Source organism: Helicoverpa zea, chromosome 14 (assembly GCF_022581195.2).
Source record: "Helicoverpa zea isolate HzStark_Cry1AcR chromosome 14, ilHelZeax1.1, whole genome shotgun sequence".
In the NCBI taxonomy this organism is placed as follows: domain Eukaryota; kingdom Metazoa; phylum Arthropoda; class Insecta; order Lepidoptera; family Noctuidae; genus Helicoverpa; species Helicoverpa zea.
In genome coordinates this window covers 5,335,633-5,355,314 of record NC_061465.1, presented here as the reverse complement: position 1 = coordinate 5,355,314, position 19,682 = coordinate 5,335,633, and the positions used below count along the sequence as shown (strand labels likewise).

At 36.0% G+C, this 19,682-nt stretch overlaps 3 protein-coding genes across 6 annotated transcripts in view; 1 reads left to right on the top strand and 2 right to left on the bottom strand.

The window, feature by feature from the left end:
* Window positions 1-1,759: 1,759 nt before the first annotated feature.
* On the bottom strand, window positions 1,760-9,066 carry LOC124636610 (MATH and LRR domain-containing protein PFE0570w). Of its 3 annotated transcripts, XM_047172775.1 has the most exons (6): window positions 8,672-9,066; window positions 8,326-8,441; window positions 7,290-7,465; window positions 6,858-7,032; window positions 6,696-6,779; window positions 1,760-6,617 (listed from the first exon to the last, which is right to left on the bottom strand). In XM_047172775.1, exons 2-6 carry the CDS (start codon window positions 8,326-8,328, stop codon window positions 4,149-4,151), a joined length of 2,907 nt encoding a protein of 968 aa, XP_047028731.1. In that variant the 5' UTR covers window positions 8,329-8,441; window positions 8,672-9,066; the 3' UTR covers window positions 1,760-4,148. The 3 variants fall into 3 exon arrangements, with proteins under 3 accessions (XP_047028731.1, XP_047028730.1, XP_047028732.1); XM_047172774.1 differs by lacking the exon at window positions 8,326-8,441 and having other exon boundaries at window positions 8,672-9,065; XM_047172776.1 differs by lacking the exon at window positions 8,326-8,441 and having other exon boundaries at window positions 8,879-9,065.
* Window positions 9,067-9,104: 38 nt separating this feature from the next.
* On the top strand, window positions 9,105-15,100 carry LOC124636609 (major antigen). Of its 2 annotated transcripts, XM_047172772.1 has the most exons (7): window positions 9,105-10,238; window positions 10,388-10,994; window positions 11,687-11,904; window positions 11,993-12,137; window positions 12,219-12,477; window positions 12,625-12,830; window positions 13,093-15,100. In XM_047172772.1, exons 2-7 carry the CDS (start codon window positions 10,440-10,442, stop codon window positions 14,929-14,931), a joined length of 3,222 nt encoding a protein of 1,073 aa, XP_047028728.1. In that variant the 5' UTR covers window positions 9,105-10,238; window positions 10,388-10,439; the 3' UTR covers window positions 14,932-15,100. The 2 variants fall into 2 exon arrangements, with proteins under 2 accessions (XP_047028728.1, XP_047028727.1); XM_047172771.1 differs by having other exon boundaries at window positions 9,105-10,994.
* The window catches only part of LOC124636611 (organic solute transporter alpha-like protein), a 22,253-nt gene continuing 17,643 nt past the window's right edge, over window positions 15,073-19,682 (bottom strand). The window contains exons 4-7 of the mRNA XM_047172777.1: window positions 18,285-18,371; window positions 17,042-17,138; window positions 16,141-16,387; window positions 15,073-15,743 (exon numbers count right to left, since the gene is read on the bottom strand). Of these exons, the coding sequence (XP_047028733.1) occupies window positions 15,526-15,743; window positions 16,141-16,387; window positions 17,042-17,138; window positions 18,285-18,371 (649 nt within the window). The 3' untranslated portion in view covers window positions 15,073-15,525. The remainder of the gene's footprint in view (window positions 15,744-16,140; window positions 16,388-17,041; window positions 17,139-18,284; window positions 18,372-19,682) is intronic.

The following is a 19,682-nucleotide window of genomic DNA, read 5'->3' as shown; positions in this document are numbered from 1 at the left end:
TCAGCACACGAATTGATAGCTGTGCGAAATTCGTGTAACTATGTGTAACACGTAGCTAGCACGTAGCCATGACAGATGCATACCTATGTTGAGATGTTAGTTGAATCGCCACTCGACCATTTATTTTCGCTGAAATATAAAAATACTAAGTACCAAAGGCTGCGGCCTGCCGGGGTTGCGGTCCTGTCGGACTACGGGATTGTTGTAAAAAGTACCACGACCGTGGAAAAAAGCTCCAGAGGGAACATGGTCGGTATGAGTCTGACATGTCCCTCACGCTGCACATGGGTAATATTTTGATGATAAGTAAAAATAAAAACCTGGTAGCACAACCTTTTGAGACTCCCCCACGAAGGCATGGATGTTATATCGGAAAATTCGAAAAGTACCTACCTACATAATTTCCTACATCAGTAGCTACGAGGAACTATATCTTGCTACAGTTACTCTTCACGTGGATAGCGAATGCGAATAAAATTTAAAGTTCACCTCGCAGACGGTACAAAAGTTTCCAACACAATAAAATATTATCTGCCTTATGCTAGGTTGTTCGTGAAGCTTTTGGTTTAAATAAATTGCTTTCGATGAAAATTCGGATTCCATTTAGATCGATCGTAAACCTAAACCGTAGTCACGGTCTGGTTGTAAAGATTAATGACCTTTCGGAATAGAAGAGGTACATAGTTTCAGAGGGTGTAATGGTGCAATGAAATAACTTTCATTTAAGTGAAGCCGCGGGGTACACTTGGCACTTTATACTTAACAGAATAAAAGGAGGGATCAATAGCTTAGTTTCTTTTACATTGTCAGAGCATACCACATACGCTTAGTTCCTTATATCCGTGTACACAAATCAATAAATCAAAAGGACGTTTCAGGAAGAGACTCCATAGAATGGCGAGCCTTTGTGAGGTTGTAATGTCCGTCTCGGCAAGGGCTTACCGCCCGGTGGGTGGCGAATCGCACGGTCGTTCACTCTCTCACCTGCCAGTGTTATGATCGCTACCATTACGTCTGTCTGTTGTTCCTTGTTCGAATAGCAAAGCTTTTTGTGCTAAAGACTTTTGATAATGTGCGTACTTTCCTATAGCTCAATGATAATCTGAATTGTTAGGAAGTGAGTCAATCTACTCTTAATTGTACCTATTGCTTACTTGCCACTGCACACTCATTCGCACCTACCAACATAAAAGCAGACGACAGCGTCTATAAAGTGTAGATTTTTATATGTCCCGTCATACAACTATTTTCAATCCAGTGGCAACAAAAACAGTGGAGCATTAAATTGATAGCCAAGTCATCTGGGTCGCTTACATAAACAAACATCCCGAGATAAAAATACACAATTACGCCTGTTAATCACCCAAGGTGAAATTGTATGTTAAAGCGAAAATTGAAGACGGTATGAACAATAGCCTGAGGTTTACAAGGTCATGTATACAATAGAGGTGCGTTAAGTATTTTGAAAATGCGAAGGTCAGCTGTGTCGCGATCCACGATAAGCCCTTCCTCCTTGTTAGCAACGATAACCTATTTCACGCTACTGTGCCCACGCTCAACCCTATGTTTACATCATGCAAGAAAAAAAGTTGATAAGTTCGACTTGTTACATTCAATTGTTTTGATAGTTACGCTGCTGATGTTTTTTTTTAGCGAAGTCTGTGCTGCTAAATTCTACATAGAAGATTTTTTTTCTTCGTCACATTTGTCAGAAAGGTAAATTAAATGCATTTTATGGTTATTTAATAAAACTCGCATAGTTTACAATAATGTTTAATAAATAAACACATATTACATTAACGCTGCTGAAGCTAGTCAGTGAGAGTAGCCGTAGCCCTCGTGTGAATATTGTTTCGAAAGCATAGCCACAGTTTGACTATATACTTCATGCAGTAGGACAACGCGACTTTTAATATAATCGAGATCATTTTATTACACAACAATGATTAAATAAAACCTATTAATTGATTTAAGATTACCTACAAAATAAACCAGTTCAATCCGCATATTTTTACAACTCAATATGATTGCACAACATAATTCGTGTTGACCTACTGCACGAAGTTAGACTGTGGCATATCTACATCTAATTTAACTACTAGGGTCAGCGACAAGCTTCGTGATCAATGGAGTGTATCAAGTAATAAGACCCTTAAAATAAATAACGATCAGATCAGGGGTCACGTGTATGCAAAAACTGGGCAAGAATAATGGTTATCTACACATTTGTACTGTTATGTTTGGATTTACTTACGATTGAAAAAAAATTCTTTCAAAAAAATATCAATTGTTTAATAGACTACATAAAACGTTTGCATTTTGTTTCACTTAGAATAATATTGCATTGAAGATGAACAATTGATTGATTGATTGACCCCTGATCAATTGATCATAGCAAAAAATCACAGATCTTTTTCAAACATGACCTAGCTGAATACAAAATGTTACAGTCCAAATGATAAACATTGGAGTGCCGAGGGAATGTGCTGGCTAGTCGGGTAGACGATCACTAACACGAACGACACTAACTTGTGCTCATACGCATAACACCATCCATATACATCATACCAACAGGTAAGATCTACATCCTAACATTTCTTTTCCTAACTACTGTATACAGATCCACCATAACTAATATTTAAAAAATATATTCCATTGATATAGGAAAATATGCATAAACACACCCATTTTGATATCTATTAACATACTTTTTTATTACATTATAAAACTTGTACATGTCGTGTAAGCGGAGGCATGATACATTGTGTATGTAGGGAATATGAGGGTAATATATTATTCTTAAGGTCTGCATTATGAATATTTTTGAACTAAATATTAATAATGCATACCATGAATTTCTTATATTTGATTAATTCTATTGATATATTAAAGTATGAATAAGAAGGTGAATGACAAAGTGAAAACAGCCGTAAATTATACCTACACACATAGACAGTATTAAAAAAACTACTATAAGACGAAATATTATCAATTATCACAAACACACACTTCAGTAAAATAAGTGTAATACTTTTGGTTTTACGAAACACAAAAGACAGCCAATCACAAAAACCAAGCAAGTCGACAATACGAATAGATAATAATTAATCGATTCACAATACTCAAATTTGACACAACTGCTAACACTGGAATCATTGGGTACACAATATCGACAAAAGATCCAGAGTACACAACACATAGGTATTTCTAAATACATCATTATAAGGTAACATCAATGTCAGTTTATAAGAAAATAATTTCTGCGCCTGTTTTAGATATAATTTGAGTTAATTCATTGCTAGAATATTTTGTACGTTAGGCGAATTTAACCACTATCATATACTTTGCATTTATCACATTTATTCGAAAGCGTACTTATATTGTGAGAGTAAAAGTCTGAGATAAAAATACAACAAAAAACACTATTTAAGACATAGTAACTATGGTGAACTACTAAGTGGCTCTGATATCTGCGCTTGCTGTGTGATGACGTTTACAAATAGATCTCTTCACTTGTCTTATTTTAATATTGGCGATGCTTTTCCCTATTCTAAGCTATTCTAGCAAACGACAGCCTTTTTTAATTAATATCGATCTTTCAACACTAACATTGAAATTTTAGAACTTCCATCTAATAAAAACAAATCAAAAAGCTATAAAATTTCCAAAACTTATGATTTGTGCCTTTCTTTTACCATTCCGTAGGTACCTACGCCCTCCTCGTTACCATTACAACTTCATTCTTACACACATTACTTCTGATTAACTTTCATAACATAAATGCCTTTAAAATCGCGTACAATACACAATACAAATCCTATATTAAAAATATCTTAAGCACAATAATAAACACACGTACGAAAGACTAGTTTGAATAAATCCGTTTATAAGAGCGGTAAACAATCTCCGATAGTTTGATTAACTAGATGCCAAATATCTACAATTAGGAACATCTTGCAAAACGAACAAACACGAACGATCAAGAACAACTTAAAAGTTGATAAACATTTTTACAAATAAAACTGACAATTTAAATAAGTAGCTAGCACTAGAGCTGCTTAAAAATCGCTAGTGCAAGACTGCCATACCGCTTTCCGACCTAACATGGAATGCATGTTGAATCTCTACCGTGGCTACCTACTGTGGAATTATACATCAGTCTCAGTCTTACTGCTTGTGCGCCGACTCCTGCCCACGGAACCCGGGTTCACCCAATGTGGTCCGCTCAACAAAAACTTCTTCACGTTGTATTCCATTCGCGCCAAATCTTCCGGTGTTATCTCTTTGTTGCCTTTAGCTCGAAGTCCTTCGGCCACCAAATCGGCAACTGTTTCTCTATTTTTGGTCGTGTCGCTTATTTCAGTCACGGTCGCATCACCACTTTCTACTGGAAAGATTGTTTCTTTGACCACGTGACCAGCAAGTTTCGCGATTCCAATCGGGTGCTTTGGCATTTTCTCCTGACTCTGCGCCGTCACGTTATTGTGAACCCACGAGTTATGCCCATCACGAGCATATGATTTGGAATACTTGCTGACAGGGTGAGGCATATTCAGCGCCAACTCGTTCAGAGTTTCTGTAAGCCTCGACAGTTTACTGTCTCGCCTCAGCGTTCTATTAGTAAAATTAACATCCTCCTCCAGAGGATCGTTAAAATTATTCTGTTGCTCCAAGTTCTTCTCTACCCACTCAGCGACCCTCAGCAATTGCTGCTTTTGCAATATAGCCGCACTATCGTCACTAGACAAAGAACTGGTACTCTGCTCATTCGTAAAAACTTTGTTGTCATTTACTTTCAAATGGGTTTGCGTAAGGTTTGGATAAACGTTTACAATGGGCGGCAACGATGGCTTTACTACCTCTGGTTTTTTCTCTGTTATCGCTAGGTCACCTTGTGGTGGGAGGTCCTTAGAAATCTTAGTATTTTCAAGGGAGTGAAGTTGCGACATGTCGATTTTCCTTAAAGGTTTATTGTATTGATTAGTTAATTTGTTTTGTTCATAGCGATCAAAGTTAAATATTTTTACATCATGATTATCGGTGGGTGTGAAAACATCAGCAGTTTTGGTGTCGTCGTTAGTTTGCTCTTTATGATTTTGAATATTGTTATTGTCAATATTGAAATCGTTAAGCAGGTTATCAATTTCATTTGTGTTTTGCTGACTTGCAATGCTTTGCGATTTGTTATTGTTATTTTCTGAACTGTTAGAAAATGTGTGCGTCTTCAGAGGTTGCAGTGGAGAAGAAGAAACGTTTAGTAAGATGGGGTTAATAGTGGTATTCTTTGCAGCAATGTTAGTATCTTTGTTATTATTGTCCACGTGGACATCGATAAGCGTGCTCTCAACAACGATGTTATCATTTTTTATATCTTCTTTTATTGTAAGATCATCTTCGGTTTTCTCTAAATCGATAAAGTTATCTACATCATCTGCCAGATCTTTGAAGATGGAGTTTTCATTGCATTTACTTTGCCGCCTGTATAGTACAGGAGGTACATCGGGTTCGGCATTGTCAAGGAGGATATTTTTGGATCCCGCTTGCATACGTAAATGACAGAACCTAGGCCCCGGGCCGACCTGAGTATTAGACTTGTGTGTACTTACTGTTGATTTGGCAATTGACGATGTCCGACTGACTGCTCCCATCGAACTATGCGAATTTTTTCTGAGGCTGATATTATCACCTGTTTTGCTGATATTATCTGCTATCGATTTAGCTTCCTTATTGTTCAGTAAATCCTTGTTCAGAATGTCTTTGTTAAGTATATCCTTGTTAATAATATCTTTATTCATCAAATCTTTGTTGAGAATGTCCTTATTTAGGATATCTTTGTTTAGTACATCCTTATGAGGCAGTTCTTTAGGAATGAGCGGTTCTTCGTTCCCATTCCCTGCACTATGGATACTACTTTTCTTGCTTGAAATTGAACTTTTCGTACGATCACACAATTTATGATGCACTGCAGGTTCCATAGACACACTATTAGTCTTCCTATACTGTTTCAAGTCGTCGACTTTCGCTACAGCATCCACTTTAGCGTCCATTTGTACAATGGGTTCTAAAACGCTTTTATCATTGATTTTGATGGTATCAATAACAATACCATTATTTTTTGGCCTCTCAATAACTGGTGGTACTGCTGGTGGTGGAATGTCTTTGATAGGTTCAGTGTTTTGTGGTAGTATGTACAAAGGAGTGACTACATTATTCATTGATTTCTCATTAATCAGTTTGACAGGGTGTGGCGATATACTTCTAATACTGAGGTTGGAATGTAGCGACTTGACATCAGCATTGCAATTGAGACAAAGCGAATTTTTCATTTCTCCACTCGTAATAGTTTGCGTGGCTACAGAATAATAGCTTTCATTGTAGCAGAACGGTTTGTTTTGAGATTTGTTGCATGTGCAAGTATCACAGTGTTTAGTAACAGTATCTTGAATACTGTCTTCAAGTATTTTCGACATCAGGGAAGCGGAAATATTGAATTCATATTCGCTGGCGTCAAAAGTATCAATATCGTTACCGTTTTTAGATTGAGTTGAGCTTGACGGTTTCGAAGATGTCTTAGACATGACGTACTGAGACACTCTCGCCTGCGTGTCTACAGGAAGCTGTGAAAAAATACATTCAATTTAATATATTTAAACTAACTACCAATAGTTATAAGAAACTATAAATTGGATGCTTACATTGTCCAACTTTTGAGACACAAAATTATCAGGTTTGCATTGTAGCAACTGTATTGCTAAATTCATGTCATTCTTATATCTCTCCTGAAACCAAAATGTAATATTTAAAATAACCGAAAACCCCAAAAACATTATTTTATGCTCATATAACAAAATACATACATTCTCCTTTTGTAACATACTGTAGTTGTGCTTAGACTCGGCAAGTCTTACAGATAAAGTGGCAATATCTTTGGTAAGTTGACTCTTCTCTCCCTTCATCTTGTCAACCATTTGTAGAAGCTTATCTTCCAGCACTTGATTCAATTTCTGTACCCTCTTATGTGAATCATATAACCTGGCAATAATAGGAATTTATCAGTATTATTATGAATAATCAGTATCAGAACACAAACTTATCTATTTTTATCATTAATCAAAACAAGGTTTTGGCCCAGGTTCACTAACAAAATAAACATCAGTTTTCTTAAAACAAATATTTACTACTAACTTTTCTTTTCAAGTTGCAAAGTAAACAGTTGTTTTGTTTGTGTTATCCTTGTGGGCCCTTGATAATAATTTCTTCAGACTAATATCAGCTTTCCCACCACTTACCTTTCATACTTCTCCCTCCAAGTGCTGACTTGTTCTTCTAAATCGTTAGCTCTGGTGGTACACTTGATGAACTCCCCCTCAAGAGCTACAATGTGGCTGTCCCGTTCCGCCAGGTGCTGCCTCAAGTGCTCCACCTCAGCGTGCAGCTGAAGATCGTCCGCATCACCGTCACACTCCTAGCAATTTGTGCAACATCAAAACAAACAAGCGAGTGTCGACATGTTGAAGGAATTGTGCTCTGTTTAATTTAGAGAAACATAAATTGTGTATTGTTTTTTGTTAAATATTGTGTCAGCTATGTTGTATGTGCACCACTCGGAACAACTGCACCTTGATTGTATTTTTATTGAATTATTGACAGGACAGGAGTTTGTGTATAAGTTCTTATCTACACTAATGAAATGTGTGTTTTTGTATGTTTCAGTAAAAAAGAACTGAAGCAATTTGTATCATTCTTTTAGGTTTAGAATGCCACCTTTTTATAAAATGCACTTATATGCAGACAGGTGGTATATCAACATAAAACCCATAACTTTATACAATCATTGCCTATGCAAATACTAATACAATCATGTTTATGCAATATGTGCGGTAAACAGTATTATTCTGAACAGCTGGTGGATTTCTATAGCATTACAACAATGAAGATTTGTACATATAGTTGTATGGTTGCAAATGGAAAGTAAACAACATTAAATATGTATATCAAGAAATAATGCAATCTTAATAACAATAACACAGGAATAACAAGAATGTCGTAAAAACTGTGTTTTATGAGCATCCATCAAACACTCACTTTCTATGAAATTTTATCAACACATTTATGTTTCTCTAATTGAACAGATTGTAACAGTCAATTTAAAATTGTACTAAATTAGACCAAAACTAATTCTATAAGTGAAAAATTCCAATAAAGTGTAATAGGTAAATGCAAATTAGAAAAGAAAAGCAATGTGCATTCTATCTTAATTACTGAAGTATTATAGATTTATGTAATTATATTACTTATAAAAAATAGATAATTTAAGTTTTTTACCATTTTATCAAACTAAATTAATCTTGCACACCAAATTGGTACAGACTACCAGATCAGCAAGCAAAATGCTCTAAAGTAGTATGACACAGTTTGATAACGGTTTGTCCCCTTGATATCTGAATTCCAAACAGTAGTATTTACACACATCAGAATAAAAACAATTATCTCTTTGGAAGACAAAAATATATAGCCATTGTCAATCTAAAACAACTGTATGCACTATATAATGGCATATCTAATTAAAGCAAAATGAATTAATACTTAATTATCAACCACAAGAAAAGTCAGCTTAGAACTGTCTACAGTCAGAAGAGGATTAAACAGCAAAACATTGGTAAATTTTTACCTTACAAGGGGAATTCTTAGTACTCTCATCCATTGCTTAACAAGCTTATAACTCTACTTCACATTTCAGATTATGGTACGTCCAATTTGTCGAATAAATTGTACAACGTCACACACAAAGTGAATTTATTAGCTATTATTACCAATAAGCCACTGTTAAAACAAAATAAAATAAAATCAATCTTGACACACAACGTGAAATATTTACTTATTTTTTACGCTTTTGCCAGCTGCCAATGTTTTAATGAGTCATATAAACAAGTTAGACTAAACAGATTACTGGAAATGTTATATACATATGAATATGACTTAAAATTGGGTTTTCCCAAAAGAAAATTCGTCCTATGATGTGAATTTCGATTATGTGGCTGATTAACCAACTAGTTCAACTGACGTTTGATTGACAGTTGGCAATTTTCTTTAGTGATAACTAAACGTTTGGAACCTAGGCTTTTGACGTACACGTTGTGGTCGTTGTATTGTCTTTGCCCAAAAATAAAAGTACTTGAAGATTACGCTTTTCATTATAATGTTCATCGTGTTTTATTTATTCTTTCTTCTTGAAACATACCACTCAGCAATCAACATTGAGATAAGTGAGATATGCGTGAAATTATCCTGTTTTTTTTTTTCATTAAAAGATAGGTAGGTATGTATATGTTAATAAAGAATCAAGTATTTTTGAACCAGTGCGCCAACTTTGGCCACTTATAGTTAAACAAGTTGTAGAGTTTGTCAAGATAAAAGTTTTAGACCTGTATAATTGCAGCAATTAGTTCAGTTTATTCAGAAAAATATAGTAGGTTCAAAAATCAATTCAGGATTACAGTTGCAATTTCAGCAAACCTAAAAATCAGTTAAATGAACACTCATAAGTACCTGCAAGTCGTTGCGCAGAAACCATACTCCGCCCCTAAGACGACCCACTGACCGGATGGCACTGGGTGACGGACAGAGGAGCCCCAGCGAGGAATTTCTTTGTGAACAGCTGTTGAGTTTGATGAGATTGACAGATCAATCTGGATTGATTTTATAGATACTCAGAAACTTCGAATTTTGTGCTGCCCATACCCAACAGTATCTACAATAGAAATATTAATAAGTGCCGTTTTTATTTTTCGCTTTGTCGCTGCAGTTTCACTCACATCTCGATCACCTAATAAACCCTCCCCTTAAATTCATGATGCCCAATGCTTACACAATAAACCAAGTTTATTCTTTCTCGGGGTTCAGTCTACATCGACGGGCAATGTAAAATAAATATTGTGTAGCTTTAAATAGTATGGAAGGACGGTAGGTACCTATTTAATAAAGCTCTCGATACATCAACCCAGTTATCGTAGGTAGGTTTTCATTCCCAACGAAGTTCCCAAAAATGCACACTATTGCGTATTCGTTTGAAATACTTGGTAAAAATAAAATGTTGTCGGAATATCATAGAAAGACATTCACGTTTACTAACTAAACTGTGAGCAGCAGTATGAAGCGTGCTATATGTGTGTGCCGACGCACGTCTGGAGCTGACGAGGCAGCTATTTCGGGATACGACTGCTTCGTCGAACATACGCGTGAGTACACCGACTCGACAGTCCTTTGTCTGATTAAAATCATATTGGTCGTTACCTATTTAAAAACACGCATCCTCGCGCTGTTTTTGCGCGGATGAAAGTGCGATCTGTTTATAAAAGTATTCCAAAATGGGAAATATTGCCAGTAGTGCCCCAACAAGGGAAGAAGAAACTGGTAACGTCACAAGTGAAAGTGAAATAATGAACAACACAAATATTTCTATTGTACAAAAAGGAAATATGAGTGTTGAACTTGATGGTACCAAGGACGAAAATGAAGCACGAGCCAAGGCAAAAGAAGAAGAAATGAACGAGTTCAGAAAGCAGCTGGATATAAAACGCGAACAAAGAAGACAGATATTGGCTCGACACAGAAATGAGAAAGAGGAATTAGAAAAGGCGTTGCAAAATGAAAAGGCGGAAAAGTTGGAATTGTATGAAAGTAATAAGTTACTTTGTGAATTGTTATCGAGGAATAACATTGAAATTCCTGATAATCTCTTGCATTTAAAGGGAAATAGTGAACTCTCAGACGCTTTAGCAAAAATGAATGATGAATTTGATGAATTAAAAGCCAACAATTTGAAACTAAGAAAGGATCTCTCTGAAACTAATCGAGCTTTGCAGGAAGCCTACTCGGATATTGCAGATTTGAATGTTCAAAACACAGAATCCATTAAACAAATCCGTGCTCTAAAGGAAGTGGTATCAGTCAGCAAGACAATGATCAGTCTGCGAGAACAACAATTAAATGATGTGAGTACCCACTTAAATTATGTACCCTTAGATTAAAATAAGTTGGACCCTGTGATATTTTGCTCATTTATTTTTATGATATAATAGTTTCTTCTCAATAAATAGGCATGTAACTAGTGTTCCCAACAATCTTCTTCAGTGACGAAAACAGTTTCAAAGTAAAGGTATACTTACGTATGGCGCATTCATGAACATTGTTAAAATTTCGTAAGGCGTTGCAAACATGTTCAGACTTACCAACACAATTAAGTTAGAGACCTCTCATCCTGTAACAGTCTCTAGTCATTTCCTAGGGATTCATAATGAAATCAATAAATGATGAACCAAGTCCAGTGCCAACGACCTGGAGGCAGCATGGCTGCACCGGTCAGGGACCGCCGATGTACGGCATGCGATCCAAACGCATCATCTGCTACTTGGCGTCTTACGTTTTGACAAAATGCCAACTTTACAATATACTCCCATAGTAGCTACAAACCATCCTTGATAACACATTTGATAGAGCCATTAATTATTATGAATATGTTTTTACTGACGCAAATTGTTGGGTATCTACATTTCTGTTGCTAAGTCGTAACATAACAATTTAAATAACATGTCTGCAAAGATGTTACACAATACAAATGCATTGTAAAAACGATAAATATATTTTTATACTTGCTGCCTACTCATGAAATTCATTTGCATTACAGCTAAAAGATAAGTTAAACGAAATAGAACGTACTCTAGCTGATAGAGAGACAAATCTGCTGTCTGCTGATCTGAGACAAGAATACGAGAGACAATTACAAAACATCCGCACATTACGAGGACTTTATGAAGAGCGAGCTCGACTTGCTGAAGTCTCTAGACAACGGCTGGTGCGAGAGCTGGATGAACACAAAGTACTATATCAGACGGAAAACAAAAAGTAAGATACAACTAAGTTACTACAGCGACTATCAACAGATTTCAGATATTTTGCCATTTACTCACGAGTTTAACTGTTACATTTTCAGGTGCAAAGATCTCAATACTAAAGTCGAGGAACTTGAAACAAAAATAGATTCATTGATAGAAACCATTGATAACAAAAATTCACAAATATCTTCGTGCCAAATCGAAACAAACGTATTGAAGGCCGAAATGGCAGTCGTTAACAAGGTAAGTTTATAGGCTGACAGTAATAAGGAATTTGGTGTAAACATATTAGGGTTATAGTATATTATTCTGTTTGAATTACAGCTTTTCTCTCAAGTGTTGCTGGGAGACAAAACCAAACAAGATTTAGATACATTGGTTCAAAGGCTTGAGGAAAATCATGGACTACTTACACAGATGGCGGAAAAAGAAAATGGATCAGAGGTCTCCTCTGCTTTACCCAAACTTTTGTTGGAACTTGTCAGTCAGGTTGATGATAATGAAGAAAAATATAACGATGAAACTACCCAGGATGGAGAACAATCATCTAAAGAGACAAGAGAGACAACAGAACAAGAATCAGGTAATAAACATTGTGGTTTTGATTTAGACTTACGTCTGATAGCTGAGGGGTTAGACATTGCAATTTAGTAAATGTTTTTATATATATAGTCACTGGGCTTTGTCGCATTGAGAAACCGATTAATATAGTTACATTTTGATTTCATAGAACCTCACAAATCTTCAAGCACCACCGCCGAAGAAATAGTGGAAAACCTGCCCAAAGTTTGGAAAGTACTTATAGAACTTCTCAGTCATCAAAATTCTCCTGATGAGAACTCTCCAGAAAAAGTTACCACTTGTTATAAGTCTGTTGAGACAAAATCAGGACCTGTGTTAGTGCCAAGCGTTAGTCAGACGTACATCAGATTGAAGGTAATTGATTATATCATTGCACCAGCTATTGTAATTTTCTAGATAAACTGAGTCATGGTCAGAAGTCAACAATTTAAAAATAAACAACTCGCGATCATTATTTTACAGTAAGTACTCAAAAATGCGCAGCTTTAATTTTGGTACAGAGCCAATTTTTTGGGTAATATTCGAAAACAAAAACAGTTATCATGTTTTCTCTGAATTTGAACCTAGGTATTTTATTTTCCTTGTTATTATACTTACGCCAAATGTTTGTTTTCAGGATCTAATCTTAGAAAAATTGGGTCTCATAAAAGAGGTTAATCGAATGAAACAATTAAATGGGCACTTAGAAACACGTTTAGAAGAACAAGAACGGCGACTATGTCTTGTCACAAATGAATTAAGCAAAACCTGGCATGTTGTTGGTCGTTTGAGAAGACATCATCATCAATTGCATACTCACGAAAAGATACTTAAATACGAATTGCAACAAAAGAGAAAGCTACTAAACGAGCTTAAAGAAGAGCTTGAATACTGTCGTGAAAAGTGGGAACAAGCCCGCGAAAAGAACACACAGTCGGAAAGAGACTGGAAAACACTTAGGGCTGAATTTTCCAGTAGAAAAGCCAAGTCATTTTCACCGTCATTTAATAATTCCGGAGAAAGCGGATACAGTGACGAAAGACCGTCAGATGAATCATCTGAATCGAATGACGAAAGTGAATATGTAGCTGAGACTCATATGAGATGCAAGAGGAAACAAAAGAAATCATTCGAAACTATTTTGGACTCCAGCACTGATTTCAATAATGCTGAGCGAGAAGACCCTGCTAGTGACATGTTGGATGTCGCTGATTTACCATTAGACACTCAAGAAAATGAAGAAAATCATGACCTTATATCGGAACCCAGTCGTAGTGAACCGTTTCCGAAAAACGGAGTAATTTGTGAAGAAACAGAAGATGAAGCTGGAGATATTACACATGATGACTCTTGCCCTGAAGAAACGAATATAGAAGAAGATACCTGTAACATTCAGCCAATTATCCCTGACGATAGCAATGATAAACGGAGCAAATTACGTGCAGCACCATCTACTACAGAAGAATCTTCATCAAGTAGGCCACTTATTGATCCTGCTGAAATTTTGAGAAGTGTCCGACTTCAAAACGAAAGATTAGCTAAAAAGGATAAGAAAATGAATAATCTTGAAGCAAACAGTGCCGCGTTGCTAAAAAAGGTGCAAACTACCGCGAAGATTAGTGAACAAATAAATAACACTTTAGACCATCTTATTAATCGGCCCACCACAAGTGTTTCTACAGAAAATTATGATGAATCTGAAAATGTCGTAACTAACAATGAACTTAAAAATGATGTAGGTAACGAGAACGCGATTACTTCAGACGAAGTGTCTAAGGACCCAAAACATACTGAAAAATCTGAAGATTTTACCGTTATGGAAGAAGAAACCAATGCTATAACTACATCGGAAGAAACTCATCAACAGAATGAATGTGCCGATTTTATTAAAACCACTGATGAAAATAAAGAATTGTCATCCAATGATATTGTAAAGGATGGGCCAAGTTGTGATATACAAGAAACAAGTACAACCACCGATTTTAAAACTATACTAGAAAATGTTAGACTACAAAATGAAAGACTTGCAAAAAAAGACGAAAGACTGCATAACTTAGAAAGTAGTTGTTCTGAAGTAGTAAAAACGATTACCAACACTCTAAATACAGGAGACAAAATGATCGAGAGACTTGACACTCTACATAGCGATCAGAATCCTAGTAGCAGTCGTGCAGACACTGCTGACGAACCAAAAGATGATAATTCCAGTTCTGACAAAGAAGATTCTGTGGCATCGACATCTAATGAAATTGATCACGAAGCCCGATTTGCTGCGCGTGATTTAAGGTTGAAAAGATTAGAGGAACAAACCAAGTCACTCGTGAATAAAGTGAACAAAACTAATTCTAAAGGCGTGAAAATACATTACAAATTGGAAGAATTGCATAACATTTATGGGTCAGAAAGTTCTCGGGCAGGTACACCTTCCGAAGACAATGAAGATAAGAGCAATGGTAATGAATCCCCCGAGGAATAAACAATAATTTTAAGTTCGTATTATCACACAGCTAATTGTCTAAATGTATTTTTGCATGCACCTATAAATTTTGATGTTATTGGAATTAAAATTGTAAATGTGTTAATGTAAGTAATTGTAAAATAATTAACAAAACACAAATCGATTATAAATGTATATTTAAAACTAATTCGAGTGTGTTAAATATCACATTAATTTTATACACCTATGGGCTTGATTGAGGATACAAAAGTAACATAATACATTTCAGAATATATTGAGATTACGAAAACTCCAAAATTGACACCAACTAACTTGTACATTAGGTACTAGATATCAAAATACTAAAAGATGCATAATAGACAGTTTTCACAAGCCCAATCAGGTACATTATTTCCTAGATCCTACGACACTGGGAAACAGATCACAATTACAAAAAAGCGTGTTTGTCTAAAACACAGACACGACACCTAACTAATCTAAATATCGTGCAACATCTAGTTTCATTTTCAAGAAAACTTCATCGTTATCAATTTCTGTCTCTTGATATGCGCGTACATCAATTATACTTTAAAATACACCATTTACACATCAACTTAAATTAAGAGAGGATACTCAATCATCAACTACAACATTATTGTTGAAGGATTTGTTATCTATGCCGTCTTTGACGCTCTTGATTTCAGCAGAGCGAATGCTATCCTCTAATACTGCGACGACGACCCTGTTTCTCTGCACTTTCTCCAAGTCCTTCCCTGGAGGCGAACTGTAGACGCGCCATGCCCACAATGATAGCAATAGCATCTCTAACATCATTATGATGTTATGTATCACTGGAACAAAGGATAAATCTTTTAATTTCATTGCATCATGTAGGTGATTTTTGTCCTGCTTTGAAGTCAAAATAAATTAATTGAAGATTCAGTATGTATAAGATTTTGTATCGACATCTTTACATCTTTATGAATTTTAAGCTATAACCAAAAATACACAAATAGGATATCAAGATAAGAATTTGGTTTTTCGCCCAACCTCTTATATTCTGCCGACTTAGAAACTGGTCAGGTACTATTTGGTAGTATCAATTCTAGTTATTTTATTTGTGTTTCGTGTCATTCTAATCATCTTTTAAGAACTGGTATCCCTTCCCCGATTTTAAGTCCCTAACTCATTTACACAAAAACTGTAACCCACCCATTTTGTAGATTTTAGCAATATAACCAAACTCACTATAAACATAAACGGCGGGGTGCAAATTAAGCACACAGGGAAGGGTGGCAATATCAGGCAGGGACTTGGCCAGTCCACACTGCAGCTTGACAATGATGAGCACTAGTTGTACGAGGAAGAAGCGCGGCCGCGCCATGTGGCCGACGCCGGCCGCCGCCCTCACGGTCATCACCACGCCCCACATGCCCGACAGGATTGACGCCGCGATAAACGGTTGGAAGTAACCGAAGTTACGGTGGTATAGCATCTGGAATTGAAGATAAATTTTATGTTAGACGTGAGAAAATCTTCGTAGAAGGAAAAAGTGTTGCTAGTAGAAAAACTTATAGATATTATGCTAGTTATGTTTTAGTCGTCGTCATCACAGACGAAAAACATCTTGCTGCTGGACAAAGGATAAAGGCGCGGTGCGCGAGCTATGTTTAGATGGTCCAAATAGTTGCAGTGTACGCTTAATTAATTTAAGAGAATTTAGGATGCAAAGAAGATAGGGGCTGATCCCTTATCTTCTGCTACCTAAAGGACTTTCATATGAACGCTACATTCTGTCTCTGGCCCAACAAATTATCTTAGGAATATTTTATACTAGCCGTTTTCCCGCGGTTTCACCCGCAGCCCATGGGAGCTACTGCCCGCACCGGGATAAAATATAGCCTATGTTATTCGCAGATAATACAGCTTTCTAATGGTGAAAGAATATTTAAAATCGGTCCAGTAGTTTTTGAGTTTATCCATTACAACCAAACAAACAAACAAAGTTTTCCTCTTTATAATATTAGTATAGATTTTCGCTAATTACTCAACGCCTTTTTAAAACATCTGAAAAATACCTAAGTCCTGATAATAGTTCGATAGATACATAATTATTGTACATGTTATTAAATATTGATAGTTTACTTACGAAATCTTCAGCCCAAATAATGACTATGATGAAGTAAATAACTCCTTGAACTATTGGAACCTGTAGAATCAAATACCGCAACCACGTTAGACTTTTCCTGAAAAACAAAACACAATATTAAAAGCAAACTCGTGAGAAAACAGCTAAACTAAAGATCAAAACATTTTGGATTACATTCGCGGGCCGAGAAAGTTTTAAGTGTGCTGGGAATTCCTTAGTACTTAATAGATAAACTACCTTAATTTCTTTCTACCTGGCTTTCTACCATAATTTCTTAAGTAATTAAATAGGTACTTAGCCACGCCCATAATACTTACTAAGAAATATAAGAAATGTCCTTGTTAGCACTTTTATAAATTAATAGACTACAATTCAACCTATCTACTAGAAATAGATAACCTAAGTGCGCTTTGTAAATAACTTAATTGCTTTTTATTGGCCTTTTCAAGTTGTTAACTTGGAAAAGTACCTATCTATCTATTCTCATTCATTGTAGGTAATAAAAGTGCGGACAATAATTGTAGCTTCCTAAAAAGTGATTAGGGTCAGTGACCCCAATACATACATATGTTTCAAAAATGGGCAATTATTTAGCAATTACAATGACACATTTTCCGTTTAGCACTAGGTCATTCATTTATCGGCTTAGTAAATGACATTTGAAGTTATACACAAATACTAAATATGCCTAAGACCCTTGTCAGGAGCTTACTAGACTAATGAAAAATTCAAGTTTAAAATAATAACTAAATAGCTATTGAACTGTTCTTGCCTACATAGAACATCTATTCATCGTAAACAGCTTTAATTACCTACATAACGATTGTCGTGTCTTCAATAAAAAAACATGAATAATTGATTAATATTCTATCACGCAGTATCTAGTCATAATAACTGCTCAATTTATGACCTAACTAAGATCAATTATAAAGGTATGTAATACGATTCGTATTATCATATATTATTATTTTATTGAGACTCTTAAGGTACCAAGAATATCAATAAAAATTTCAATAATAAATCAATAGAATAAACCGAGAATATTATAAGATATTTGTTTCAGCAACTGCAACTAAAGTTCGAGCTTCTTACAGCTTTTATTCTCAATACTGACAATGCCCTGTGGGGTGTGAAACGAAGTTTTGGTCAACATGAAGAAGAAAAATTCTCAACCTTGTTATTGCAAAACCTGGAAGTGGCTATAGGACAAATTAGTATTATAATGATGAGTAGTACAACTGACTTGCATAACTTCGGCCTTGGTATAACGCAACACGGCCAGCAACAGCATGGCAATACCCTCGTCTCTAGGTCGGCTCCACCTCCGCTTCTGTAAATAAACATTGTAATATTTAGAATATTTCTGTCAATAGAAACACGGCAGAAAGTTACTGGACTAGTTATAATGGCGTCCACGGCCGATTTCGACCACTACGGCTGTTCTCATATAAGGTCCGCCAGCTGCGCAGGATATATTATAGTGCACAAGCAATTGGGCAGACACAAGTGCACTTACTATTCCTGCACTCTCATAATCCGACACGACCGGAGAGAAGCGCGATTCGCCCGTGCATCGGAGCCTAGGGCACGTTAATGTCGGTCCTGCGCCTGATCACTGGACTAGTTGTAGTAGTTAGATACATAGATAGAATATTCTTTATTGTACGCCGATAACGAACATGGGAGGACATAACAAACAAGTAGTAGACGAGTACGATAGGCTATTGAGTAGTACTACTAAGGCACATAAATATTTTTTAGCCTGAAAAAGGACAAAGATTCTCATTTTATCCAGGGGCGGGAAGCAGTAAGGTAGAACTAGTTATTTCTACAACGACGATACTGCCTGCCCCATACAGATAAAACCTATAATAGAGCTTAAACTTGGTAACTTTCCGGATTTAAACATAACATAAAATTAAATAGGTAAGCGTTGTAATCTTAATGGTTGCCGGAAAGTTCCATATTTATGATAGGTATCATTATAACAATAAGTAGGAAATTATACATATATCATCAAAATTCCTGAAAATTTAAATCCATGATTTTTCCTCCCCAGCACATTCATGACGCAAGAACAAGTCAAAAGTGACAATTTAGCACAAATACAAAATGCGTAAAATTACCTACTTATTACGATACGCTGACTCATGAAAGTTTGTTGTTACGCTTTTGGTGAAGGCCACCCCGATTCGTAGTAAACTCATTTTTGCCTATACTTTCCTACACGGGACAATCCCAATGATATTAGTTAATTAGGTAGGTAATATATAAATTTGCAGGCCTATAGTTATACATTTTATTAGTTCCTGCACTTAACTATTATTTATTTTATAACAATCACAACGATATTGATCATTGTAGATTTATTGCTCATAATAAAATCGTGACATCATCATCCTCCGAGCCTTTTCCCAAACTATGTTGGGGTCGGCTTCCAGTCTAACCGGATTCAGCTGAGTACCAGTGCTTTACAAGAAGCGACTGCCTATCTGACCTCCTCAACCCAGTTACCCGGGCAACCCGATACCCCTTGGTTAGACTGGTGTCAGACTTACTGGCTTCTGACTACCCGTAACGACTGCCAAGGATGTTCAATGACAGCCGGGATCTACAGTTTAACGTGCCATCCGAAACACAG

Bases quoted from the DNA above. Each gene is read 5' to 3' on its own strand.
- LOC124636610 (XM_047172774.1), bottom strand. From the start codon at position 8,704: ATGGATGAGAGTACTAAGAATTCCCCTTGTAAG. The intron at 7,033-7,289 runs GTAAGTGGTGGG...TATTATTGCCAG, and splicing joins TGGAGGGAGAAGTATGAAAG to GTTATATGATTCACATAAGA. The intron at 6,618-6,695 runs GTAAGCATCCAA...ATTTTTTCACAG, and splicing joins TGTCTCAAAAGTTGGACAAT to CTTCCTGTAGACACGCAGGC.
- LOC124636609 (XM_047172771.1), top strand. From the start codon at position 10,368: ATGGGAAATATTGCCAGTAGTGCCCCAACAAGGGAAGAAGAAACTGGT. The intron at 11,905-11,992 runs GTAAGATACAAC...TTACATTTTCAG, and splicing joins TATCAGACGGAAAACAAAAA to GTGCAAAGATCTCAATACTA. The intron at 12,478-12,624 runs GTAATAAACATT...TTGATTTCATAG, and splicing joins GACAACAGAACAAGAATCAG to AACCTCACAAATCTTCAAGC.